The sequence below is a fragment of the Hemibagrus wyckioides genome, linkage group LG11, assembly GCF_019097595.1.
Source record: "Hemibagrus wyckioides isolate EC202008001 linkage group LG11, SWU_Hwy_1.0, whole genome shotgun sequence".
Lineage (NCBI taxonomy): Eukaryota > Metazoa > Chordata > Actinopteri > Siluriformes > Bagridae > Hemibagrus > Hemibagrus wyckioides.
The window spans coordinates 16,038,411-16,059,516 of NC_080720.1; the positions used below are offsets into that span (position 1 = coordinate 16,038,411).

The 21,106-nt window shown below is 43.1% G+C and overlaps 1 protein-coding gene across 1 annotated transcript in view; it reads left to right on the forward strand.

Annotated features, from left to right (window-relative positions):
- Positions 1-21,106, forward strand: part of plxna1b (plexin A1b) — a 221,784-nt gene that overhangs the window by 180,241 nt on the left and 20,437 nt on the right. The window contains exons 17-23 of the mRNA XM_058402390.1: positions 532-625; positions 2,183-2,422; positions 5,259-5,402; positions 7,590-7,824; positions 9,447-9,589; positions 10,902-11,158; positions 13,114-13,180. Coding sequence (XP_058258373.1) covers positions 532-625; positions 2,183-2,422; positions 5,259-5,402; positions 7,590-7,824; positions 9,447-9,589; positions 10,902-11,158; positions 13,114-13,180 — 1,180 coding nt within the window. The remainder of the gene's footprint in view (positions 1-531; positions 626-2,182; positions 2,423-5,258; positions 5,403-7,589; positions 7,825-9,446; positions 9,590-10,901; positions 11,159-13,113; positions 13,181-21,106) is intronic.

Consider the following 21,106-nt stretch of genomic DNA (forward strand, 5'->3'; position numbering starts at 1 on the left):
ACCCACGACTCTATAACATGGTTAAATGATCCACTGTGTACAAAAATACCTTATCAAATTAACAATTATACATTTTTAATTGCTAAAGATCAACCTTAAAACACAGTTTGTTTATTATTAGTCTTAGTTTATTAGTGGAACATCTGCAATACAAATTCCTGTGAATTATCTGTTACCATAGAAACAAGCATGTGTAAAAAACTGGCCAATAAGATTTGAGAATTCAGCCAGCCCTGTGGTTCTTTTTGTGAGTTTCTAAGAGAATAATAGATTAATAGATTTTCTCTCAATTTTTCCTCTTATAATGTACTCCAGCACTGAAGTCTGGTAAATACACTTGACTCAATAGGTTGCTTTCAGAATGGCTAAAGTGTGTATTATGGAGGATTGTGTAGCCGTGTTGTGTTGGCAGTCTGGTTAATACACGGCAGCTGTAGGTACTAGAAATAATCGAGGCTTGATAGTGGAATTAAATCTCTAAGAAGGTGTTATAAGTTCTTTGTTTTCATGGCTTTGTGTTCTTTTCTTTAGCGGTGGGACTCCTCTGACTGTCACTGGAACTAACCTTGCCACCGTTAAGGAGCCCAAGATGAGAGCAAAGTCAGGAGCCATCAGATCTATCAATGTAAGTGTATACACACACACACACGGTACCATATAGGCCACCCCAGACTGACTCATGGGGATGTACTGAAGGGGGCAAAGAACCACCAAATGTCAATATTGTAACACTCCCTTGATAACACATTTTTTGGTTTGTCCTATTTTTAATGTCATGAGACAATGCCTTTTATCAGGAAAAACTTTTGTTAGACAGACCCAGGAAAACCTTTTTACAATTTTTATCACAAGCAAATTAAAAGAATCCTTTATTGAGTTGTGATTTTGTCCAGAAGTGTTGTATTTATTTATTTTTAAGCTGATCTTTATTGAATGTTTGATTAACATCTATATTTGCCATGACTTAGCCACTGAAGCTGGTATGGCAATAAATATAAATACAAACACACACGTACACAAAACACTACAGTGGTGCTGTGTATATAATCTCCTCTTCAACTTGGACTCCCTAATCCCGCGGGTGTCTAGATTTTCCATTCTGCACAATAAAAATACAGCATTTCCCCATAGAAACAGATCCGTAAGGGGGTGTTTAATTGCCCTCACAGTAACCCTGCCTTAGGCATTTTTGCACGTTTGTGTGTTTCTGCATGTGTTTGAGTGCTGATGTGTGGCACTGCATCTCCTTTAAGCAGTTTAACCTTTTAAATGTCAGCCGCTGACAGAAAATCAGGTCTAAAAGAGAAGTTGCCCAGGTCTCCGGCTGAGTCCCTGCAGGGCTGTAGGAACCTTTCTCCAACGCGACCTACGCACTCTTCTCCTCATCCTGCTCAGTCCATTCTCTTCCTTTCCTTCTTTCTACCTCTTTACCCTCAGTCAATCCACTTATTCACTGAGTTTATGTCAAATGCTCACTCCTGTCCTGTGGAGTAATTCAATTCAATTAGGTTTTATTTGTATAGCGCTTCTAACAATAGACATTTTCGCAAAGCAACACGCATACATCAATTCAGGATAGAAGTGATAAATTTTACATTTCTAGCCAGAGGTGATGGCGAGTCAGTGGTCAGGAATCAGACTCGAGGGAACCCATCCTCATCTTGGTGACCGTGAATAATGTGATTATAAATAATTCCTCTTCTATAACTTTGCACTATATGGCAAAAAAACTTAGGAAATTCATTCTAGTTTTAACATGAAATCAGTCTTGTTGAAATTAAAGCTGTTCGCAGATGGAGTGCAGAACTGTTTGTGGCTATTGCAGTCCATAGCTATTAGGCAAGTGGATCTATCCCCAGCAATTCCATACATCTCTAGTCTGTTTATATTGGGCCATCTTCAGCAGCAGTGAGCAGCCTCCATGACCGCCTTTTTAGAAAAATGCTTGGGACTCACTTCTTCAATAACTTCATTTACTCTGTTACATTAGAAAACATCTGCTTTTTCCCCCTATTATTAAACATGTTTTCATTTTAATACTGGTTATATTGATTCTGCCATCTGACCATTTTAATAACTTTTATTGACTGTACAGTGTTTTATACCTTTTTAAAAGTCTATAAATAATGAGATGCCAAAGAAGGTTGACGTCTCTTTCTCCTTCCCCTCCTCTCGCTTTCAGAACTGCACGGTGGTCAATAACACGGTGATGGTGTGCCTGGCGCCCTCGGTGGCAGGTTCAGACTCTGAGAGAATTGTATCGGAGGTGGGCACCAGTCCAGACGAGATAGGCTTCATTATGGATAATGTCCACTCACTGCTGGTGGTCAATGAGAGCTTCACCTACTACCCTGACCCTGTGTTCGAACCCCTCCCTCCCACCATGCTGGAGCTCAAGCCAGGTTCACCTCTCATTCTCAAGGTAGGGGTCTGTCTCTTATTTAACAATACAAACATTTTAGTACGCAATCTCTCGAGCCGATTGTTTAAACAATAAAGGTCACTGAAGCAGAAAGTATGTAAGTCCTTATATTTATTCATTGAAATCTAATAGTGCTATGATGTCTCTCTCCCTCCTACTGTCTCTCTCTCTCTCTCTCTCTCTCTCTCTCCCTATCTCTCTCTCTGTCTCTCTCTCTCTGTCTGTTTGTCTCACTGAAATGCTTAAATATATGAGCATAGGTGGCACTTAAGCTTCTGAGCTATTGATCTGAAGGTCGTGAGTTCAAATACAGAGGTGCCAGTATCTACAGTTTAGCCACATTTTAGACATTTATTTTGAAGACATGGGAGCAAGCAGAAAAATATGCCTTCTGTTTTGAGTGTTGTATGAAACAGCAGTAGGGACAAACAAAAAAAAATATTCACCTGGTGGAAAAAGCAGTTCACTGAAGGGGAAAGGACATGAGGGGAAAAAAAACATTTGCTTTCAGTTGCAGTTTTCATTTTATCTGTGCTGTATTTATCTGGGTCAGAGCTATTCACTGTAGGGTGCAGAAGAATTTTTTTTTTTTAATATTTTATTTTTAAGATGCTCGTCAGACCTTTGCACATTTTGTTCAGGAGCTCCACATGTGAACACTGGAGTACAAAGGAGCATATCTCAAAATGCACCAAAGAGCTGTCTTTTTCATAATGAAAATGCTGGGTGAGCTAATTGATGTTTGTGCAGGGTTATTTTTTTGACCTCTTCGGTATTAGCTAAAGCACTCTGGAGACCTTTTCTCCATTCCTCATTTTACACTACTGATGTTTTCGCCATAGCTCACGGTGCTTGAATAGTTAGCTGATCTGTTGCTTTGCCTTTCTGTAGAAATAAATGAATGTTTTGAGTCAAAACCATTAAATAGACCTGAAACCTACAAGTGTTCAAATCTAACATTTTATGCCTACTGTTAATGCTAAAGATATTTGGACAGTAATTAAAAACCTTTCTTTGCTTTGCTTGGTGTTTTTGTTTAAGGGGGCAAAAAAGTTCTCCAAAAACTGGACCTCATGGGTAAAAAAAAAAAAAAAAAAAAAAAAAAATTGAATGCATCTAAACAAGGTGAATATTGATCTGTGAATTCACAAACCTTGGGTTTGTGAGCCAATAGAAAACAAAAAGACAGGGTTGTGGTCCCTTTGGTTGAAAAAACCAAACAAAAACATAGCAGAGCTGCTTGTTATTAAGTAGTGCTCACACTGAGCTCCTGGGTCACGGTTTTCTTGCAGTTGTTTGGTGCAGATCTGACGGAATAAAATACAGTAGGCATCTTGTTCACTGACATACAGTAAGGTTTGTGTTGGTGAAATTCTGGTTGCTCTCTATACCTGATAGGCGTTTGTTGTTAGAACTGTTGGCACCTCTGCAAATATACTGGCTGCCAAAGAACAACCGACTTTGAGCAAGGACACTGGACACCATTAACCCTCAACTGCCCAGCTGTGTGCTTGGAATGCTATTTCGAATCGTACACAAATATGAATAAACGTAAAATAATATAAATATTTCCCAATGTAACATGATGCAATGATGATAAACCTTTTGAAAAGAGCCAGATTTCCTCATCGTTTTGTCCAATATCGACACTCAAATCCGTCTCGTCAGTAACAGATGAATAAATCCAGTGAATTAGTGTTAGTGTGCGCAAACAAAGCTTTAGACATATGAAGGACTAAGAAGTTCATGGCTTTCTGATTGGGGGGAAAAAAAATAAAAATAAAAAGCAATTTTTTTTTGGCAGCCTGTCTCTCAGTCACCGATAGCATCTGAAAGACTGTTTACTCTCCCCAGCATTCATTCCTCACGTCTTTGAGCCGGCAATGCTTTAACCCATCTCCTCTGGTGATACTGACTTTATTCCACCCCCTCCTCCTTTCCCTCTCTGCCTGAACTTCAAAGCCCTAGTTTGAAAACCCGTTGTGGTATTTTTAATGGAAAAATATTTCTTTTTCCCCTGAGCCAATTCGAATGTAAATACCGTAGCAAGCAGCACCGTGACTCCCATAACCAACTTCCTATAGTTAAATCAAACTCCGTAATGAAACCTTTTTGATTACTACTCTCCTGCCAAGCAGCAGAGCCCCCCCTCTCACTCTACACAGAAATTAAGAGCAGCAAATCAACCCAATTCCATTAAATAATTGCAGATAAATTAGATGTGCATCAGATTTTCCGTGCAATTAATTTTTTTTCTCTACTTTGTGCAAGGCCTCCTGGGTATATCACGAGGTGTGTGTGTGTGTCTGGGTGTGTGTGTGTAAATCAACATGTGAGCGTGCACGTTCTTGTGTGTGTCACTATTTCTGGGCTTTATTTACACGTTTAATTGGATCCCCTCCGGTGGTTAATATCTCTGCGCACACTGCCATGCCAACCTTTCTCGCGCTATTCCAACCCCAGGCCTCGCCATGAGCCCCCTGGGGAGAGGGGATATTGGATATTGGCAAACTAACTATATCCATGAAAATGTTAGAATCCAGCATTTCATTGGCTCGTATAGAAGAGCCTTTGTTTGATTAGCTGTCTTTTTATCCACAGAATATCAATGTGGAGACAAACAAATGTGGCTTTTAATAAACTCCAGCTTCTGTACGCAGTGATTGAAGGTGAAGTCCGGTTTTTGCCGCAGCTCTAAAGATTAAGTCTAAGTTTAGTGAGGTGTGGGACACACCCATGATTTACAGCTGACTTTGTTGATTTATAGCTGCTTTATTTGTTTGCAAATCTGTGTGCATGTAGTACATACTTAAACCTTTGCATTTGTGTGTTTTAGGGGAAGAACTTGATCCCGGCAGCTCCTGGTAACGCCCGGATGAACTACACCGTTCTGATAGGAGACGAGCCGTGTGTGTTGACCGTGTCGGAGGCTCAGCTGCTGTGTGAATGGCCTGACCTCACCGGCCAGCACAAAGTCACTGTGAGTTTACACACAGCCATAACAGGCTTCAACCTTTCACCTCTGCAGCGCTACCGTCGGGCCATTTAAACATGAACGAGAAATATGGAGGTATTATCGGAGCAAATCACCTGCGCACCCGTGACAGTGGAGTTTGTGCACATATTTACCATATGCAGCAAGTTGTGATTTATAGAACAGGATTTTTTTTATGGTATGTGAGAAGGTTTGACTGCTGGGGTGTTTGAGAGAGAGCAAAAAATTCTCCCAAAAAATTCTATAGTGCCACTGTCACAGGTGCTCAGTTGTTTTGTTTTGTTTTGCTGCAATAATACCTCCATAGCGAAGTTCAATCTCATCCTAAATCTACACTTGAAACATTTCATTTGATGGTATGGTAAATCCATTATGATAATATTATCTTTTTTTGAGGCACATAAGCATATCAGCCTTCTCCCTCAACACACCCATAGGAAAAGGGTTTATTTAAATGTGGCCTCTGTTCAAATGTCAGCGTTTCTCCTATGATGATTGGTCCTGATCATGGTAATGTGTAGAATACTCGAGTGTTGGGTTCCAGTTCTGTTACAGGAAAATAATCATTGATGTAATGGTATGGTAGCAGCTCAGCTCATTATTAACCTCTAATGGCATGTCCCTTTTCCGCAGCAGTTTACCAATAATTGCTTTTTTGCTTTTTAAAGACGCTTTTTTTTTTGCTTACAGTTGCATTTAATGCCGTTAAAACGTCCAAGAGACAAGTTAGTTCCTGCTATCACTTATGTTATAGCCGCTATAAACAAGTCCCTGTGTAGAAGACTTAATAATGTATTAGAACAAGCACATTAATATAAACCTTGCTGCTGGCACTACTGTCCGAGCCCTGCTGTTATAGAAAATTAATCAACACCACCTGACCAGTCAGTTGCAAGAAATTCAGCAGCGCTGTGGTATTAAAAAACTAATAAGAGCCCGGAGCAGTTTATTGGAAGCATTCAGTGAGCAGCTTTAGTCGGATTTTCCTCAGACTCGAGGTGAATAAAGATAATACCTTGCCTAGACTCTGCTGTTAAATGCCACATCTTCGCTCACTTTCCATCCTGAACTGCATTAAGCAAACATTTTAGGGTGTGTGTTTATCCATGATATATGCTTTTTTAAAATACTTTTGCTTTTGTTTTAGAGTATTTATCCTCTATTGCATCTTCTCCATTTTTCGCCTTGTTCTTGTTTTACCCTGCATTTATTCAGCTTAACCTCTGCTCCATTTATTTCATGTTCAGATGTGATTTTAAATGGTTTTGTCTGTAGAGATTTGAGAAAAGGTGATTGTATTTACAGCCAGTAATGATTGGTGTGCTAGGAGGCAGCCTTTTTTTTTAATACAGTAAATTCCGTCCTTAAAGCTGGAGCTGCTTTCTTTCTTTCTTTTTTTTTTTTTTTTTTTATTTCCCCTCACGGATTTTATACATTAATTTTCTTAATCTACCAAGGGTATTAAAATAGCATGCTGCTATTTTTCCCAAGCTGTCTGCTCTCCTTCTGAGCAAAAAGCCCTGAGGAGGAAAAAAGATAGATGTGGGGGGGAAAGGAAAGAGAGGGGGTAGACAGAACAAAAAAGAACGAGAGCCCCTCTGAGACCTGCAGGCCCAGATGTTTGTCCTCGACCTATATACTCTGACCTATATACGAGCTGGGTGAGGGAGCCGAACATCCAGGGTGCTTTTTTGTTTTCTGCTTTCGCCTCACTTGGCTCATTTTCTGCATCCATTTTCTCTCATTCATGCAGCTTAAATCCCCCATCACTCTGTTTCTCTCTTTAACCACTCGAATGCACTTGAATATCAAGCTGACATGCTGCAACTGTGCTCCCTTTTCTGTCCGGACTACGTTTCCCACCATGCACCTCTTCCTGGTTAAACTGCGAGCACATTGTCGAGATGTGCTAGTCCCGAGCCTAACGTAGTTTGTAATAGCCTTGTGTGGTCGGGGCTGTTTAATTAATGTGCTCTGTGTGGAGGTGTGAGGTCTTAGTGGGTTTAATGGGAAAAGCTTTAGTCTGCGTGTTCCTGGTAATTACAGCTGTTAACAGCCACTTACTACAGAACACTCAACAGAGACATTAAGTGAAAACGCTGAAAACAGGGGGAGGTGCCACACTTCACACATTTTGGTAAAAAAAAGTGTTTGTATTTGTGTGTGGTGCAGGTGCGTGTTGGAGGGTTCGAGTACTCGCCTGGTACGCTGCAGATCTATTCGGACAGCCTGCTCACTCTGCCCGCCATCATCGGCATCGGGGCCGGAGGAGGCCTGCTGCTGCTCATCATCATCATAGTCCTCATTGCATACAAGCGCAAGTCCCGAGATGCCGACCGCACACTCAAACGCCTGCAGCTGCAGATGGACAACCTGGAGTCCAGAGTGGCAATCGAGTGCAAGGAGGGTATGACCACTTCCCGTCTCTCTCACTTTACTTATAAAGTCTTTTCTTATAATGTACTGACAAGCACTATCTGCCTTCTTCTGTTTCATATTGCCATTTTTCTTTTTCCTTTTCTATCTGCTAGTTTTTTTTTTCTTTCTTTCCTAACTTTTTCTGTATCTTGCTGCTTCTTTTTTTCTTCCATTTTTAATTACTTTTTTTTTTCTTCTCTCTTTAATCACTTTTCTGTTTATCTTTTCTGTATATGTGGGTTCTTTTTGTTGCTATATCCATCTTTTTTCTGAACTTTTTTTTCTTTCTGTTTTTTTCTCCTTTCACATTTTTTTTCTCCATATCATTTTTATTTCTCAGTCTATTTTCATCTATTTTTCCTTTTGATTTTGTTTTTTCAAACATTTTTTCTCTCTATCAGGATCTTCTTCGTCCTCTCTCTTCATTTCTCTTATGTTCCTTTGCATGTTTGCTTGTTACTGACTGATTGATCATAAAAAGCTCCTCCTAATGCCAATGCTTGGCAAAATCCCCCCTTTCTTTTTTTTTTTTCTCTCCATCCCTCTGTATGCATTGTGAAGGGCGTGAGACTAGGCAGCCGTTATCTCAGTGTGGGTCTGCCCTGAGGCGATGCCCTCGTCTGTGTCCCAGCCCTGAGATTATGCAGACATGTAGACCCATAGAGAGGGATGAGAGAAGCAGGAGAGAGAGCTAGTGCTTATGAGATAACAGGAGGAATGATCTCTAGGATGAACAGAGATTGAGTGCGAGGGAAGGAAAGCGAGAGCTCCCGTTGTCCCGTTTATTGCCATGTTCTCTGAAGTACTGTTTATGCCCACTTTAAATGTGTAGCTTTAGTTTTAGTAAAGTCCCCCCTGTGCTTGTGCTTCATGTCTTTGTTTATCCTTTGATTGTTAGTCATGGCAGTAAATAACACAGGTGCTGATTGTTTAGACAGGTAAGCGGTGTACGTCTGAGAGGAACAAGACAATTGTCAAAGATCTCTTGTCTTCAAGCAAAACAAATACTAATACATTCCAATGAACCTCCCTCTCTTGCGCATTGTCTCTCTTGCTCTCGGTCTCTCACCTCTCCCGCTTCTTCCTCTCTGCTTTCCTCATTAAGTTGCCAGTGGAGTCTCGGGCCTGTCAATAACCCACAATTCGCCTCTCCTGTCCAGACAGGATGTCAAAGGTTGACATCCACGCCTGCTAAACTCTTCCCCCTCGGCTGCCCTGTAGTGCCTGAAAGAGACAGGCACACGGCTGCCCACACTCCTGCCTGTCAGAAATTATAAACACCCCCCTGCCAAAGCCTGTCCTCCCCACAAACAGGCGTCTGCTGCAGCATCCTAAAGGAAGTGTTAAATCCCTCTGACAAGAGGCTGCACTTTTAGTGGCCTGTTGCTATTAATTGGTAAAGAGAATCTAGTCAGGACATATTCCATCTTCTTCAGACTACGTGAAGGCCTCGGCTAACCGTGGCTGACAATCCAGGAACAAACTGGTCGGTTCCTGTTTGCTTTATTACACCTTTAATCTCTCTATCTTAGATGCAGGATCTCGGAGTAACACAGGCAAGGTGCTTTTATAGAACTTTTGATATAAACCTGGCCATGTGTCTGTCCACAGCGTTTGCTGAACTGCAGACTGACATCCACGAGCTGACTCAAGAGCTCGACGGAGCAGGAATTCCGTTCCTGGACTACCGGACCTACGCTATGAGAGTGCTCTTCCCTGGCATCGAGGATCATCCTGTGTTAAAGGAGATGGAGGTACAATGCACCATGCATGCGCGCACACGCAAGATTGTCCAGTCAATGAATTGTATCCATAAAAATTCATTCTCAATGACCCCTTTATTCTGGTTCTGGTGTGTACATGAAGGTTATTCTTCCGATGCAACTACTAACAGGATTATTATCGGATTATTAGGTTGCATGTAAACGTGACTCCTGATGCACCACTCTACACTGATGTCTCTTACACGCACATGCGCACAAACACACACACAGCACATCTCATGATGCATAATTGGTAGAGTAGGTGTGTTGCATTGGCTTTCTATTCATATCTCTGGTGGAATCAGCTCTTGTGCTATATGGATCAATTTCTTATTATGCTTCTACTAAGTTGCAATCCGGGCCTCTCCAGAGAGCGACACACACACATTTCTAAATAAATGCTCTCTGAAAGATAGCGGCGCTTTATTCCACTGTTTAGGAGCTGTTAGAATGGGGCAGCTGCTCTGAGTGCCGTCTCATTTCCCCTGTGTATTATGGAGCTCTAAGATGTTGTTTGCGAAGCAGAATGGGGAGTAGAGATGGCTAAACTCTTAGTCTTTTTTTTTTTTTTTGCACCCAAATTGAATATAATCTGCGCAAAATTCGCTGTAAGCGCAAAGACTAGATGGTACTGCGGGCTGTTTTTCCTCTTGGTTCTATTAACTTGAATATGAGCTCAGCATTGAGTCACTGATTGAGCTACTCCCATTGTATGAGGCTAGTCAATTCGAAGACAACAAAAAAATCAACATGGATGTCAGTGAAATATTGATCATATTTTGCTTCAGTCTTTTTGTCATTAATTGTTTCATAGAAGACATGGAACAAGTATGTTGTTGCTGTTATTGTTGGTCTGCATGAAAACTGGCCAATTAGCAATACAGGCTGTAATATATCAGTCAAGGTAGATTCGATTTAATAATGACCCTATTCAAGCAGGCTCTCTTTATTATGCTGACAAGTTAAAAGTGTTTCGCGGCCTGTTTAGTCTATGAAGCTTGCTGCAAAAGCCAAATGTTCTGGCTTATTAGCCAGACTGAGTCAATCTGTATCAATAAAACACACTCAGTGTGAATTGGAGATCAAAAGCAACTCTAAAGCATAATGACTAGTCTGGGCTCTGTTGAGAACGAATCAAAGACGCGTCTCGCACTGCCACGTAAGCTAGTCGGCTATGAGAAACCCTGAAAATGGCTGCGCAGATGGTGCCTGAAACAGTCCAAAAACAAATTGATTCGCAAAGTGTCCTCAATAGAGCGTTTAACATTGAAATGATGCATCACCTCCTGTCCTCCTCCATCAGGTGCCGGCTAACGTGGAGAAGGCCCTGACGCTGTTCGGGCAGCTCCTGAACAAGAAGCACTTCCTGCTGACGTTTATCCGCACGCTGGAGGCCCAGCGCTCGTTCTCAATGCGCGACAGAGGCAACGTGGCCTCGCTCATCATGAGTGCACTGCAGGGGGAGATGGAGTATGCTACAGGAGTCCTCAAGCAGCTGCTCTCTGACCTCATCGACAAAAACCTGGAGAGCAAGAACCACCCCAAACTGCTGCTCCGCAGGTACCTGCAGCTGTCGCTTGCATGTTTTTAGTTAGCCACTCGGCGTATGCTTTAACGTGCTGATGATTGAGGACATGGCAGGTCTTTTGTCGCCCTCTCTTTGCTGCTGTTACTGTTTACGCCAGAATCCTTTCCTCTCACTATCTCTATGTCTTCACTTCTGTCTGAGAATATTACACACCTGAGCACACAGGCCCCCCAGAGAGAGCGAGAGAGAGAAACGCACTCAGAGGGACATGCTTGCAGAATGAAGAGGAAGAGTGAAGAACAAGAGTTATTTTAGGCATAGCAGGAGATGAACAGATAAGGAGGAACAGAGAAGGAAATGCAGCGTATAAGAGTGATCATAGGGGATGGATACACACTTTCTAAACAAAAAAACAGTCATTACTGCTCACAGAAGAAACAGAATTGGATTACAGTGGTGAGGCGATAACTGCTCTTTGGATGTATGTTTAAGCAAAAATGATGGCTGTTCTGTGAAGTATTCACACCCATATACACACACACCCTCACTACTTCCGTGGACTATTCCACATTTTGATTTACAAAGTACAATGTACAAGATTGGCACAAAAAAATAAAGAAAAAAAGCTGACATATATTAACTGCAAAAGTAAGCAACCCCAGGTCATTATCCACCTTTGGTACAGTGATACGTCTCTATCCTTTTCTAAAGCACAATGGTTTTTTTTGCCCATATTTCTGGAGTAAAAGTTGCTCAAGCTCTTTCAGATTGAATGGTGATCAATGGTGAGCAATTTTCACATCCTCCCACAGACTCTCAGTCGACGTGAGGAATGGCCAGCTCTGACACATTCAGGTTCTTGATTTTGAATCAGTCCAGTGTAGCTTCGTCTGTAGGGTCGTTAGATGCTAAACCTCTGCCGCAGTTTCTAATCTCTTGCAAGGTTCATTCTGTATTTGGTTCTGTCCATCTTCCACATTTTGTGACCTATAATCTCAATAAAGTCGGTTTCCAGGCTGTAACACTACAAGGCGGTGTATACTGTACATATGCAAAGTATTGTATGCTGTACAGTGTATTGCCTGAAACGTGTAAAAACCAAAGGTCTAGCTAGCGAGTGCTTGTACGTACATAGCTTCCCGAAAGCTGCTCTAAACCATGATCCGACTGATGCAAGAGCATTCTCCACTGAGGCTTGTGTAAGAGCGTGTTTAGTTCAGGTCCTCCTGTCTGTGTTCACTCTAGCCATACCTTCCTCCAGCACATTTACAAGAAGAAGCAGTGCCTGAAGTTCAAACACACATGAGCAGGCACAGTCTTCTCTCCCCCTTCCCTTCCCTTTGTTATGTTCTCTCAAGTCTTCTTTCCGCTGGCTCACTGTTCCTCTCCCTCATTTAAACGTAGCACTGCCTCATTTCTCTGTGTGTTTCATCTGTCTGTGGGTGAGCGAGTGAATAATTAAAAAGAAAGGAAGGAGAAAACAGTTTACCCCACTCTTTCCTTCCACTTCTCCTCTCCCCCTTCGTTAACAGATTAGTGCTAATAAAGTCCGCTAATTACTTCGTCTGTTAATTAGCTTCATTCCGAGGGACTTGTGCGAGGGTTGTTATTATGCGGCAGGTTTCTGCTTAACTAGAAAAGTTACTGAATTACTCTAATTGGTGCATTTTCTTAATGAGGACTGGTGGTTTGCTTTAGAGAGTAGAAAAGAAAATGAGCAATTGGCTTAGTAATATTGCTCATTCATTCGGGCACGTGCCGGTTAGCAGGCCGCGTTCCGCTCAGGAGTGCATTGTGTTTGTTAGCGCAGGTGGTGTCGTTGGTCTTTAGTTCGCTGCTGTCAGAGTGGAATTAAACAGCCTTCAATTCTCTCGAGATCATAGACCGAGTGTTTAGTAGTCCCGAAGGCAAGCCATTACATAGCTTCTTGAAGCTTGAAGTAATGTTTATTTGACATTAATTTCTTCCCCCCCCTCCCCTGCTTTAGGACGGAGTCTGTAGCTGAGAAAATGCTGACAAACTGGTTCACCTTTCTCCTGTACAAGTTCCTGAAGGTGAGTGAGTGTGTGTTGTGTGTCCACGTGGTGTTGTATGTGTTGTTTTGAGTCTCCTACATGCATGTATATTTGTGTGTGAGTAGTGTAGCATGTATTTTGTGGGTGTGTGTGAACGTAACAGCTTGAGGTTCTGAGTGTTTGTATATCCTTTACTGACCTTGGGTGTCTTGCAAAGGCTTATGGGAGATTGAGTTCAGTGACAGCACAGAATCTGCCATATGTCCCTGGCAGCAAGGCTTTCTCAGTCTCAACCATGAGCCGCGCACATGCCCATGAAGCCAGGACTCTATATATAGCCTTTTTATTTCTGCGTCTGACTTCCAAATATCTTCAGTTTGTAGATGTGAGTTATTAGACAGATGGATATAGGAATCAAAAGAAATCACTACTGAAGGGATGCTGAAGTGTGCATGGATATTTAATGATCCTTGAGATCCATTTGACTGAGCCTGCTTTCCCTTTGTTTTATTTTATTGTTTTTCTTTTTTTTGGGTAAGAGCTTGGAGCGGCCTGGTTTTTTCTCCTTTCTTTTTTTTGCACTTTAATATGCTGATTCACATTACGACACGAGTTTGCCTAAGCATTTCATTCATGTAGCTGCTAAAGAGATATTAAATTCATGGTTCACATTAAAGCAGCACAAACACACACACATACACACACACCCAGACACTTTGCTGATATGAAAGTGAGAAGCCCAAATCCAGACTGTAGCTGTCAGAGACTGTGTCTGTCTCCTGTCTGTTGCCGCTCATCAACAGCTGTCTGTTTAATTAGCCTCGATGCTAACGAGCCCAATGAGGCGGAGACATATGGAGGGAAGTGGGGGGAGACGAGCGAGAAACTCTGAGGGTACGGATGCCACAGAGGGGCTGCATGCACTTGTGTGGTGTTTTCTGTTGACATAGTAGTCGTTTATTAGCAAGAGTAACTTGAGGTCTGGAAACCCCTACAATGCGATACATGATGTGTGTGAAGTTATTAGCTTTAATTAATTGAATTGTTGCTAATTAATTGTGGATAATTTGGTTGCCAATATGCACCCTGTCAAGTGAGGGGTTTTTTTCTCCTCTTATGATAAGAGATGCTCAGCAAGTAGCAAAAGGAAACCTTTGTGTGGAGGACAAACAATAGAGCGAACAGAAAGGACGTGAAAGGACAAAGATAAAGACAGTTAACAAGGGAGAACAAGAAAGAAAGGTAGAACTTGTGAAAGATGAGAGGAGGCAGTGCGTAGGAAGGAATGATTGAGAAAAGTGAGGGAGCGAGACGGTCTCAGCTCTCGTCTCATTGCCGGTTTGACACATTTCATGCTCTGAAGTGCTTCTCCAGCACTTTCCTCCACAGTCATTAGCCTTCTATTAACCCCTCCATCAATCGTCACCCGCCTTCTTCGCACACAGACTCCGCAGCTCATTCAGACTCGCTCTGGGCTGTGTCCGTGCAGAATAGGGAAGGCTCAGGGGAGCAGCGGCAGCTTTACGCTGCTTTCGCCCTTGTTTTTGTTTTCCCTGACTACAGGAATTAACTCGTGCATAGTGAAGGACTCTTTCAATAGCTTTGTGTCCTGTGAGTTTATGCTGAGCTCGGACACCGAGGCCATCAGTTGCCACTCGCCCTGCAGTTTGGCACAGAGGAAGCGAGCGTCCTCGGCGTGAAAACGAACAGCAGAAATCATTAATCCAGAACAGAGGGACCGGTCTACAGAACAATGCCCATCAGTGATCCTCTCATTCTCTCCAGTGGGCTATGAAACAAGAGCAGAAACACTGAAGCAGCAGAAATCCTTTCCACACTGTACGCGCAAAAAGAGTGTGTATGCTGGGAATTAATTGGAGTTTAATATACCTTGCTTTCAGATAGAGGGAAAACAATTTCAACAGAACTGAGAGGCTGTGATGGGCCTTGGTGCAATTCCAGAGCCATTTAGATCTAGAACTAAACTTCCTCATGTCGGAACTCAGAGCCCCCTCCGAGTGGACATATCACAGGGTGGAATTTTGTTTGTATCTATTACTCTTAGCTTTCCCAATAACCTCCACAATCTATAAAACTTAGCCGAAATAAAAGAGATCTCGGTCAACAGATGAGAAGAAGCAGGTTTTCTTTATTCAGTCATGCAGTCAACAACATGCATATCTGAAGAGAGCAGCTGGTCTCCCAAAAACCCCGACAAAGTCCCCTCTACTTATACCCCAGGCGCCCCGGGGTGCCTCCTTTTTTCTCTAATTTAAATATTTCCAGCAATTTCCCATTATATTCAGTGTATGGCTACTTTAGTCCCTCCTTCCTTAGTTTACATACGTTTTCCCAGTTCCCATTATTTTCGCATTTGTCCCGAGCCCGCCCCTAAATTGATACCATCCTCCCCTTGATGACGTCAATTTTCCTCCTCACCAGTTCCCCTTATTTTTAGGCTAAGTCAACCATTTTTATAAAAAATTGGCGCTTACTTATAGGCGCCACTTCCTTATTGACTTCATTTGACCATCACCTCTTAAAGGTGCTTCCTCGGTTCATCCTGACCTCGCGCGTTGCCCCCCACAACAATGTGTAAGTACCTTGCTCTCTTCCTCTATGTCATGATGACTTTTTTTTCTCTCTACCTACTTGATCTAAGTTTTGTTTTACTAATTTTAACCTAGGCTGTGCCATTAAGCTGCCTCATATCCTTTTTTCCTCTTTTCATCACTGTTGGTTGCTAGTATTCCAATGCTATTGTCTCCTCTACCTGCCTATCACTGTCATGTCACAGTGACCTGGCCTACTTCCCACACTTTGTTCCTCCTGCCTTAGTACCCGCTCTCTTTTGCTGACTACATAGTCACACAATATGCTCTTCACTCATCTTTACTCATTTCCCATTATTTTTTCTAGCTCAGTCAGCCCGCCGCGCTATCTTCCGGAGAAGTCCCAGGGGTGCTCTGCGACGCTATCGCCAGTATCAGCTATCCTGTTTGGCCATTGAACTTACTGGTTTCCTGGAGCACCTATCTGAATCCTCTATTCCTGAGTCTCCTTACCTCGCTCACCATATCGTGAGAGATACCGTCTGTCTTGATCAGAGCACCCAATTTCACCCCACAACCTGTGATCAGTCTACTCAGACCTTCTACTGGCATTGGACACGTACCACCTCTCAAGGCGTCCAGACTGAGGATTTCCCTGTTGAGATTTCCTCTAGTGATTCTTCCTCTGACTCCTCTTCATTTCCTAATTCCCCTGACATTCCCCAACTTTCTCCTGAATTTGTGCCTATGCCTTACAGTGTTCATGATCTTCCTCAGTCTTCTCCTGACTATTCGCCCCCAACTTCTCCCACTGATTATTCTCCAACTTCTCCTCAGGATCCCGAGATTCCGTCTTCTACAACTGACCCTCCGGTCCCACTGATCCCATTGGATAGGCTGGCTGACTGAGTTGTAACTCCTATTGTTTCAATAAATCTCTCCTCTTTTCTGTTCCTTCAGTCCCAGTGTGGTTATTACGCTAGCATGCTGCCATTAATAATTCTGCATATTTATTATGAAGACTATGAGGCTATATCTGATTATTATAGCTATTATTAATCAGAGTTAACTACTTACTACGTAATAAATGGCTAAATTATTCTTGATAGATACACACTACTCTTTAAGCAGAATATTGCCAAGTCAGAGCTTAGAGCATTGAGTACATTAGCACTTAAGCTACATTTAATGCTAGGTATATAATTCAAAGCTGGGTATATTATGTTTTTTTTCTCCGACATCACTCCCCCCTTTGAGACTCTTGAGTCTCACGATCAGCTTGTACATGTCTTAGTTCCACTACTCTGTGTTCTTATCCCCCTTAGTATGTTCATCATCTTCTTGCGACATTACACACATGGTATTCATGCACAATGTCCTTTTAGATGAGGCACAATTTCTTCTGACCCAGGCACTTTGCGTGCCGTAGAGGGTACGATGGAGCCCCCGGGAGAGGTTCCCAGCACTTCACCAGGTAGCTCATCACTACACGGTCCAATGTGTCACGTGGACACTATGTCGGGTAGACATCAAAACTGTCAAGTAGACATCAGAAACATCTATGACCATGAAAATTCTAAGTTCCACATTATTAGATTCTTTTCTGTATTTTTAACGCATCAAGTACGCTTTTATATCACTGTTCTAACATCCTCCGCCTGGTTAACCCCTATTCTATTGTCCTTTTCCACATTATATTATTCTGTCTAATTTTCTTACTATACCCGATTTCTATATAATCCATAAAATCCATATATACCCGATGTATGCAATACATTCTTTTTTTGTTTTTTTTATATATAATCCACATAATCCATATACCCCATTTTATATATAATCCACATAATCCATATACCCCACATCACTAATCCACATAATCCATATACCCCACATCACTCCCCCTATTCTCGCACTATGCTTCTTCTCAAGGTGAACCAGGAGTGGGCGAAAAACCCTCAAGAGCCATTTGTAAGGGAAAATTCCCACTCTGCCCGCAATTTGTCGTTTGCGCGACAGCCTGTTTCGCCAGGATCACCACACACATACAGACATACATTCATGACATTTTGCACACAGAGAACACTCAATTCGTCAGGTCCAGTCAGCACTTACGCTGTCACCGATCAGTTCCACCACCAATAATGGTGTTTGTATAACGCCGAAATCCACTTTGGCAAGGGTGCGCGTATGCGCGAGCGTGCCCGCAGCGCATCCCAAATGTCGGTGTGCATTTTCATGCCAGTACCTAGTCCTTTGCAGGCCACCACTTCCGAGTCTTTATCCTTCCATGCATAAAAGAAGTGAGGCATGGGCTTGAGGTTGTCCAAGCATCTGCGTTGTCCTTTGGAATGTGAGGTCCACAGAAAGTAGCCACAGAAATACACAGTCACTACTTGTACCATAGTAGACTGGACAACATTACGCGTGATGAGGAATCCATGCGCCCGGGGACTCCCGTACACAGAAGCCAAAGATATGGGACGCCGAAGCAAATATGTGTCCACGATTAGAGACAGGTTGCAGGGAAGCTCACAACGTGTCGAGTACTTCTCGACCAACCACTTATCTTCCTCATAGTAGAAGTCGGCCTGTGTGAGCAGCCGCTCGATGGGACGTGCCGCTTCCATGCTGAAGGTCCACTCCGGGTCCGTACAACATGCGTGGAAGACCTTCCACCGTGCCTGTGGATCCCGAGACTCATGCAGGGCTTCTAAGGCCGCCATCATATTACAGCAGGCCACACACTGGAGATTCTGCCATTCCAGATAGCCTTGCCCTCGTGAATCAAGTTTTAGTTGCCCGCACGGAAGAGATATTCGGTTAGGGCGATGGTAGCGCCTGCACTGAAAGACTGCACCTGGGCTCTGTGATGCTGCCATGAATCCTGCACACAACATTTATATACACAACAAAGAGGAGAGACAACAGAGAGGAAAAGACGCACAAGAAACAACACATACCAACACCTTTTAACTTTTTTTAACAATAGTACGTCATATTGTCCAGCAGGGGACAATTAGCCTCCTGCCTTTGTTTTCCATCTTCTCCATTGTCCTCCGCTGTGCCCATAAAGACGGGGTCGCTCATGTCCTGCATGTAGAGCTGCATATATTGTCCGAAAAGAGAGTGCACAATCTTGTCCAACAGGGCACGTAAACATGGTATTCCACAACAAGCGATGAGAGCAACTACCAATAACACTATTAAAACGGTTGTCCCGATGCGCGTGAGTCCGGCCAACCAATCAGAGGAAAACAGCCAGTCAAGCCAGTCTGGGTCTGAGGAAGCATTATTAGAGACCATTTCATCCCGAGCCGCCTTCATCTGTGATAGCAGCGTGTCCAGTGGGCCTGCAGGGCCCGTATGCAATGGAATAATGGTACAACAATCAGATCCTATCATGTCACATACTCCCTGATCGGGTCCGCGCATCATGTCTATGGCAAAGCGATTCTGTACAGTCATAAGGGTCGTTGCATGGAGCTGTTCTGATACCAATTTTAATGCCTCAATGGTATGATTAATAAACCGTTGCTGGTTATACCAAATGTAATTAACCCATGCCGTGTTCCGATGTACCTGTACTGCTGGAAGCAAGATGTTCCAAGCTGTAGACGAGCCTCTTCGAAGGGCTAAATGTTCGCTAGGAACTCCAACTGGTATCCCTTCCCAATTTATATAAATATTCGTGTCCGGACCCCATTTTGGGAGTATTGAGGAGTTTGTGACCTGTAAGTACTTTTTTCGATATGAGCCTGGAAGACCAGTGCGGGTAAAAATGCTTCTAGCTACTGTATTTGTGAGTTCACGCTTGGGGCGGCGTAAATGTGCAGGTTCAAACATGGATGCGAGGTATGAGTCATTAAGGGCGATTACCGAGAGTCGTCCTTCCAGTACCACTGGGGCACATAGCCCATGCCATAATCTGGGTAGAATTTGTAGGACTTCCGTACCTCCACAATACCAAAAGATGTCTGCAACGGGTAATGTTCCCAGACGCAGGCTTGGGATCTTCAGTTGGACCACCATATCGGGTTCACAGCCGTACTCTGACACATTACAGGTTGGCATTACATTAACTATAGGGTGTGCTGCCTCCATTATTTTATCACACGATGCTTTTGGTAGATCCCCTACATATTCCGTACCTCTAGAACGGACGCACAGTGGAAACATTTCAAGAGGATGAGAACGTACGCGTATACTATCAGTAGCCTGTGTGGCAACGGGATGAAACGTGCAGGAGGAACTTAATTTACGCATCCAGTCTGCACCGTGAGTTCTGGCTACAGAGCCCAGCAGACATACTGCAGGGCACAAATAGCTTTCATTATATGGGGGGTTAGCACATTCTTGGATTCCCCTCGTGGGCATCACAAGCAGGGGGCTATGCAGGCGGTTATGGCACACCATACATGTGCTGTTGGTAACAGTCTTGCGTGCTGCATCATGTAGCCATTGGCGGTACAGGTTCTGTGGAGATTCAGCGCCGTTTGTACTGTTATACTTCGTGATTTTCGTGATGCTAACATAATCTATTGCGTCTTGCATGTTCTGGTGAAGTGTTCCTACAGTCAAATCACACAGTGACCCAGTGCTACAGTCTTTAGGAATCTTTACCCCAAAGTCAATCCCTGCCTGGCGGATTTCTGTGTAGGGGTGCCCTGTGGGCACAAACACACGAGCCTTGTAGTCGTCTAGCAGGACAGTTCTCTGAAGATTACGTTTAGAGGTAGCATTCCCAAAGATACTGTAATACCAGAGCGGGTGAATCACTCTGCAGTATGCCTCTTTTGGTTTTCCTGCTATAATTACACTGCTTATTGGACTGCTTGCATTGTGACGACTATGGGGTGACTTAATACGTACCTCAGCTGTCACTGTATAATTTATCGCCGAATTATTCTCCGCCCACTCAATAGGATCCACATTTATTGGTGGATCGGGTCCCATGTACTCAAAGGAGTACATGACGAACACCCCTTCATTTTTCGGTATCATGTTTGCCTTTAAAGCATGTCCTATCAGTCCTATTGCACATTTCAGATGATCCTGAACCGCGGTCTGAGCTTTCTCTTTTGTAAGATCCAGTGTGCGCTGTTGTCCTCGATACACTGTACGGCCTCCAATGGATGCCTCACCATACCCTACGTTTCTTCTGTACCGTGAATTAACCTGTTTTTCAGAGTGCTGTCGTGTCCCGTGGGTCAGTGTGGGGCGTGATTCATTACCTAGTTTTGTCTGAGTTACGTTTATCAGTGTCATATTTACCGACATCGTAGTTGTGTGACCAACTGCCGCGAGCATCCAAACTATCCCCAGGTATACACTAATTAGTACTACCACTATAGTGCAGTGGCGCAGTTTCAGCGTTTGTTCGCGGCCTGCTACCAGGATCTTCATTCTGACTCTT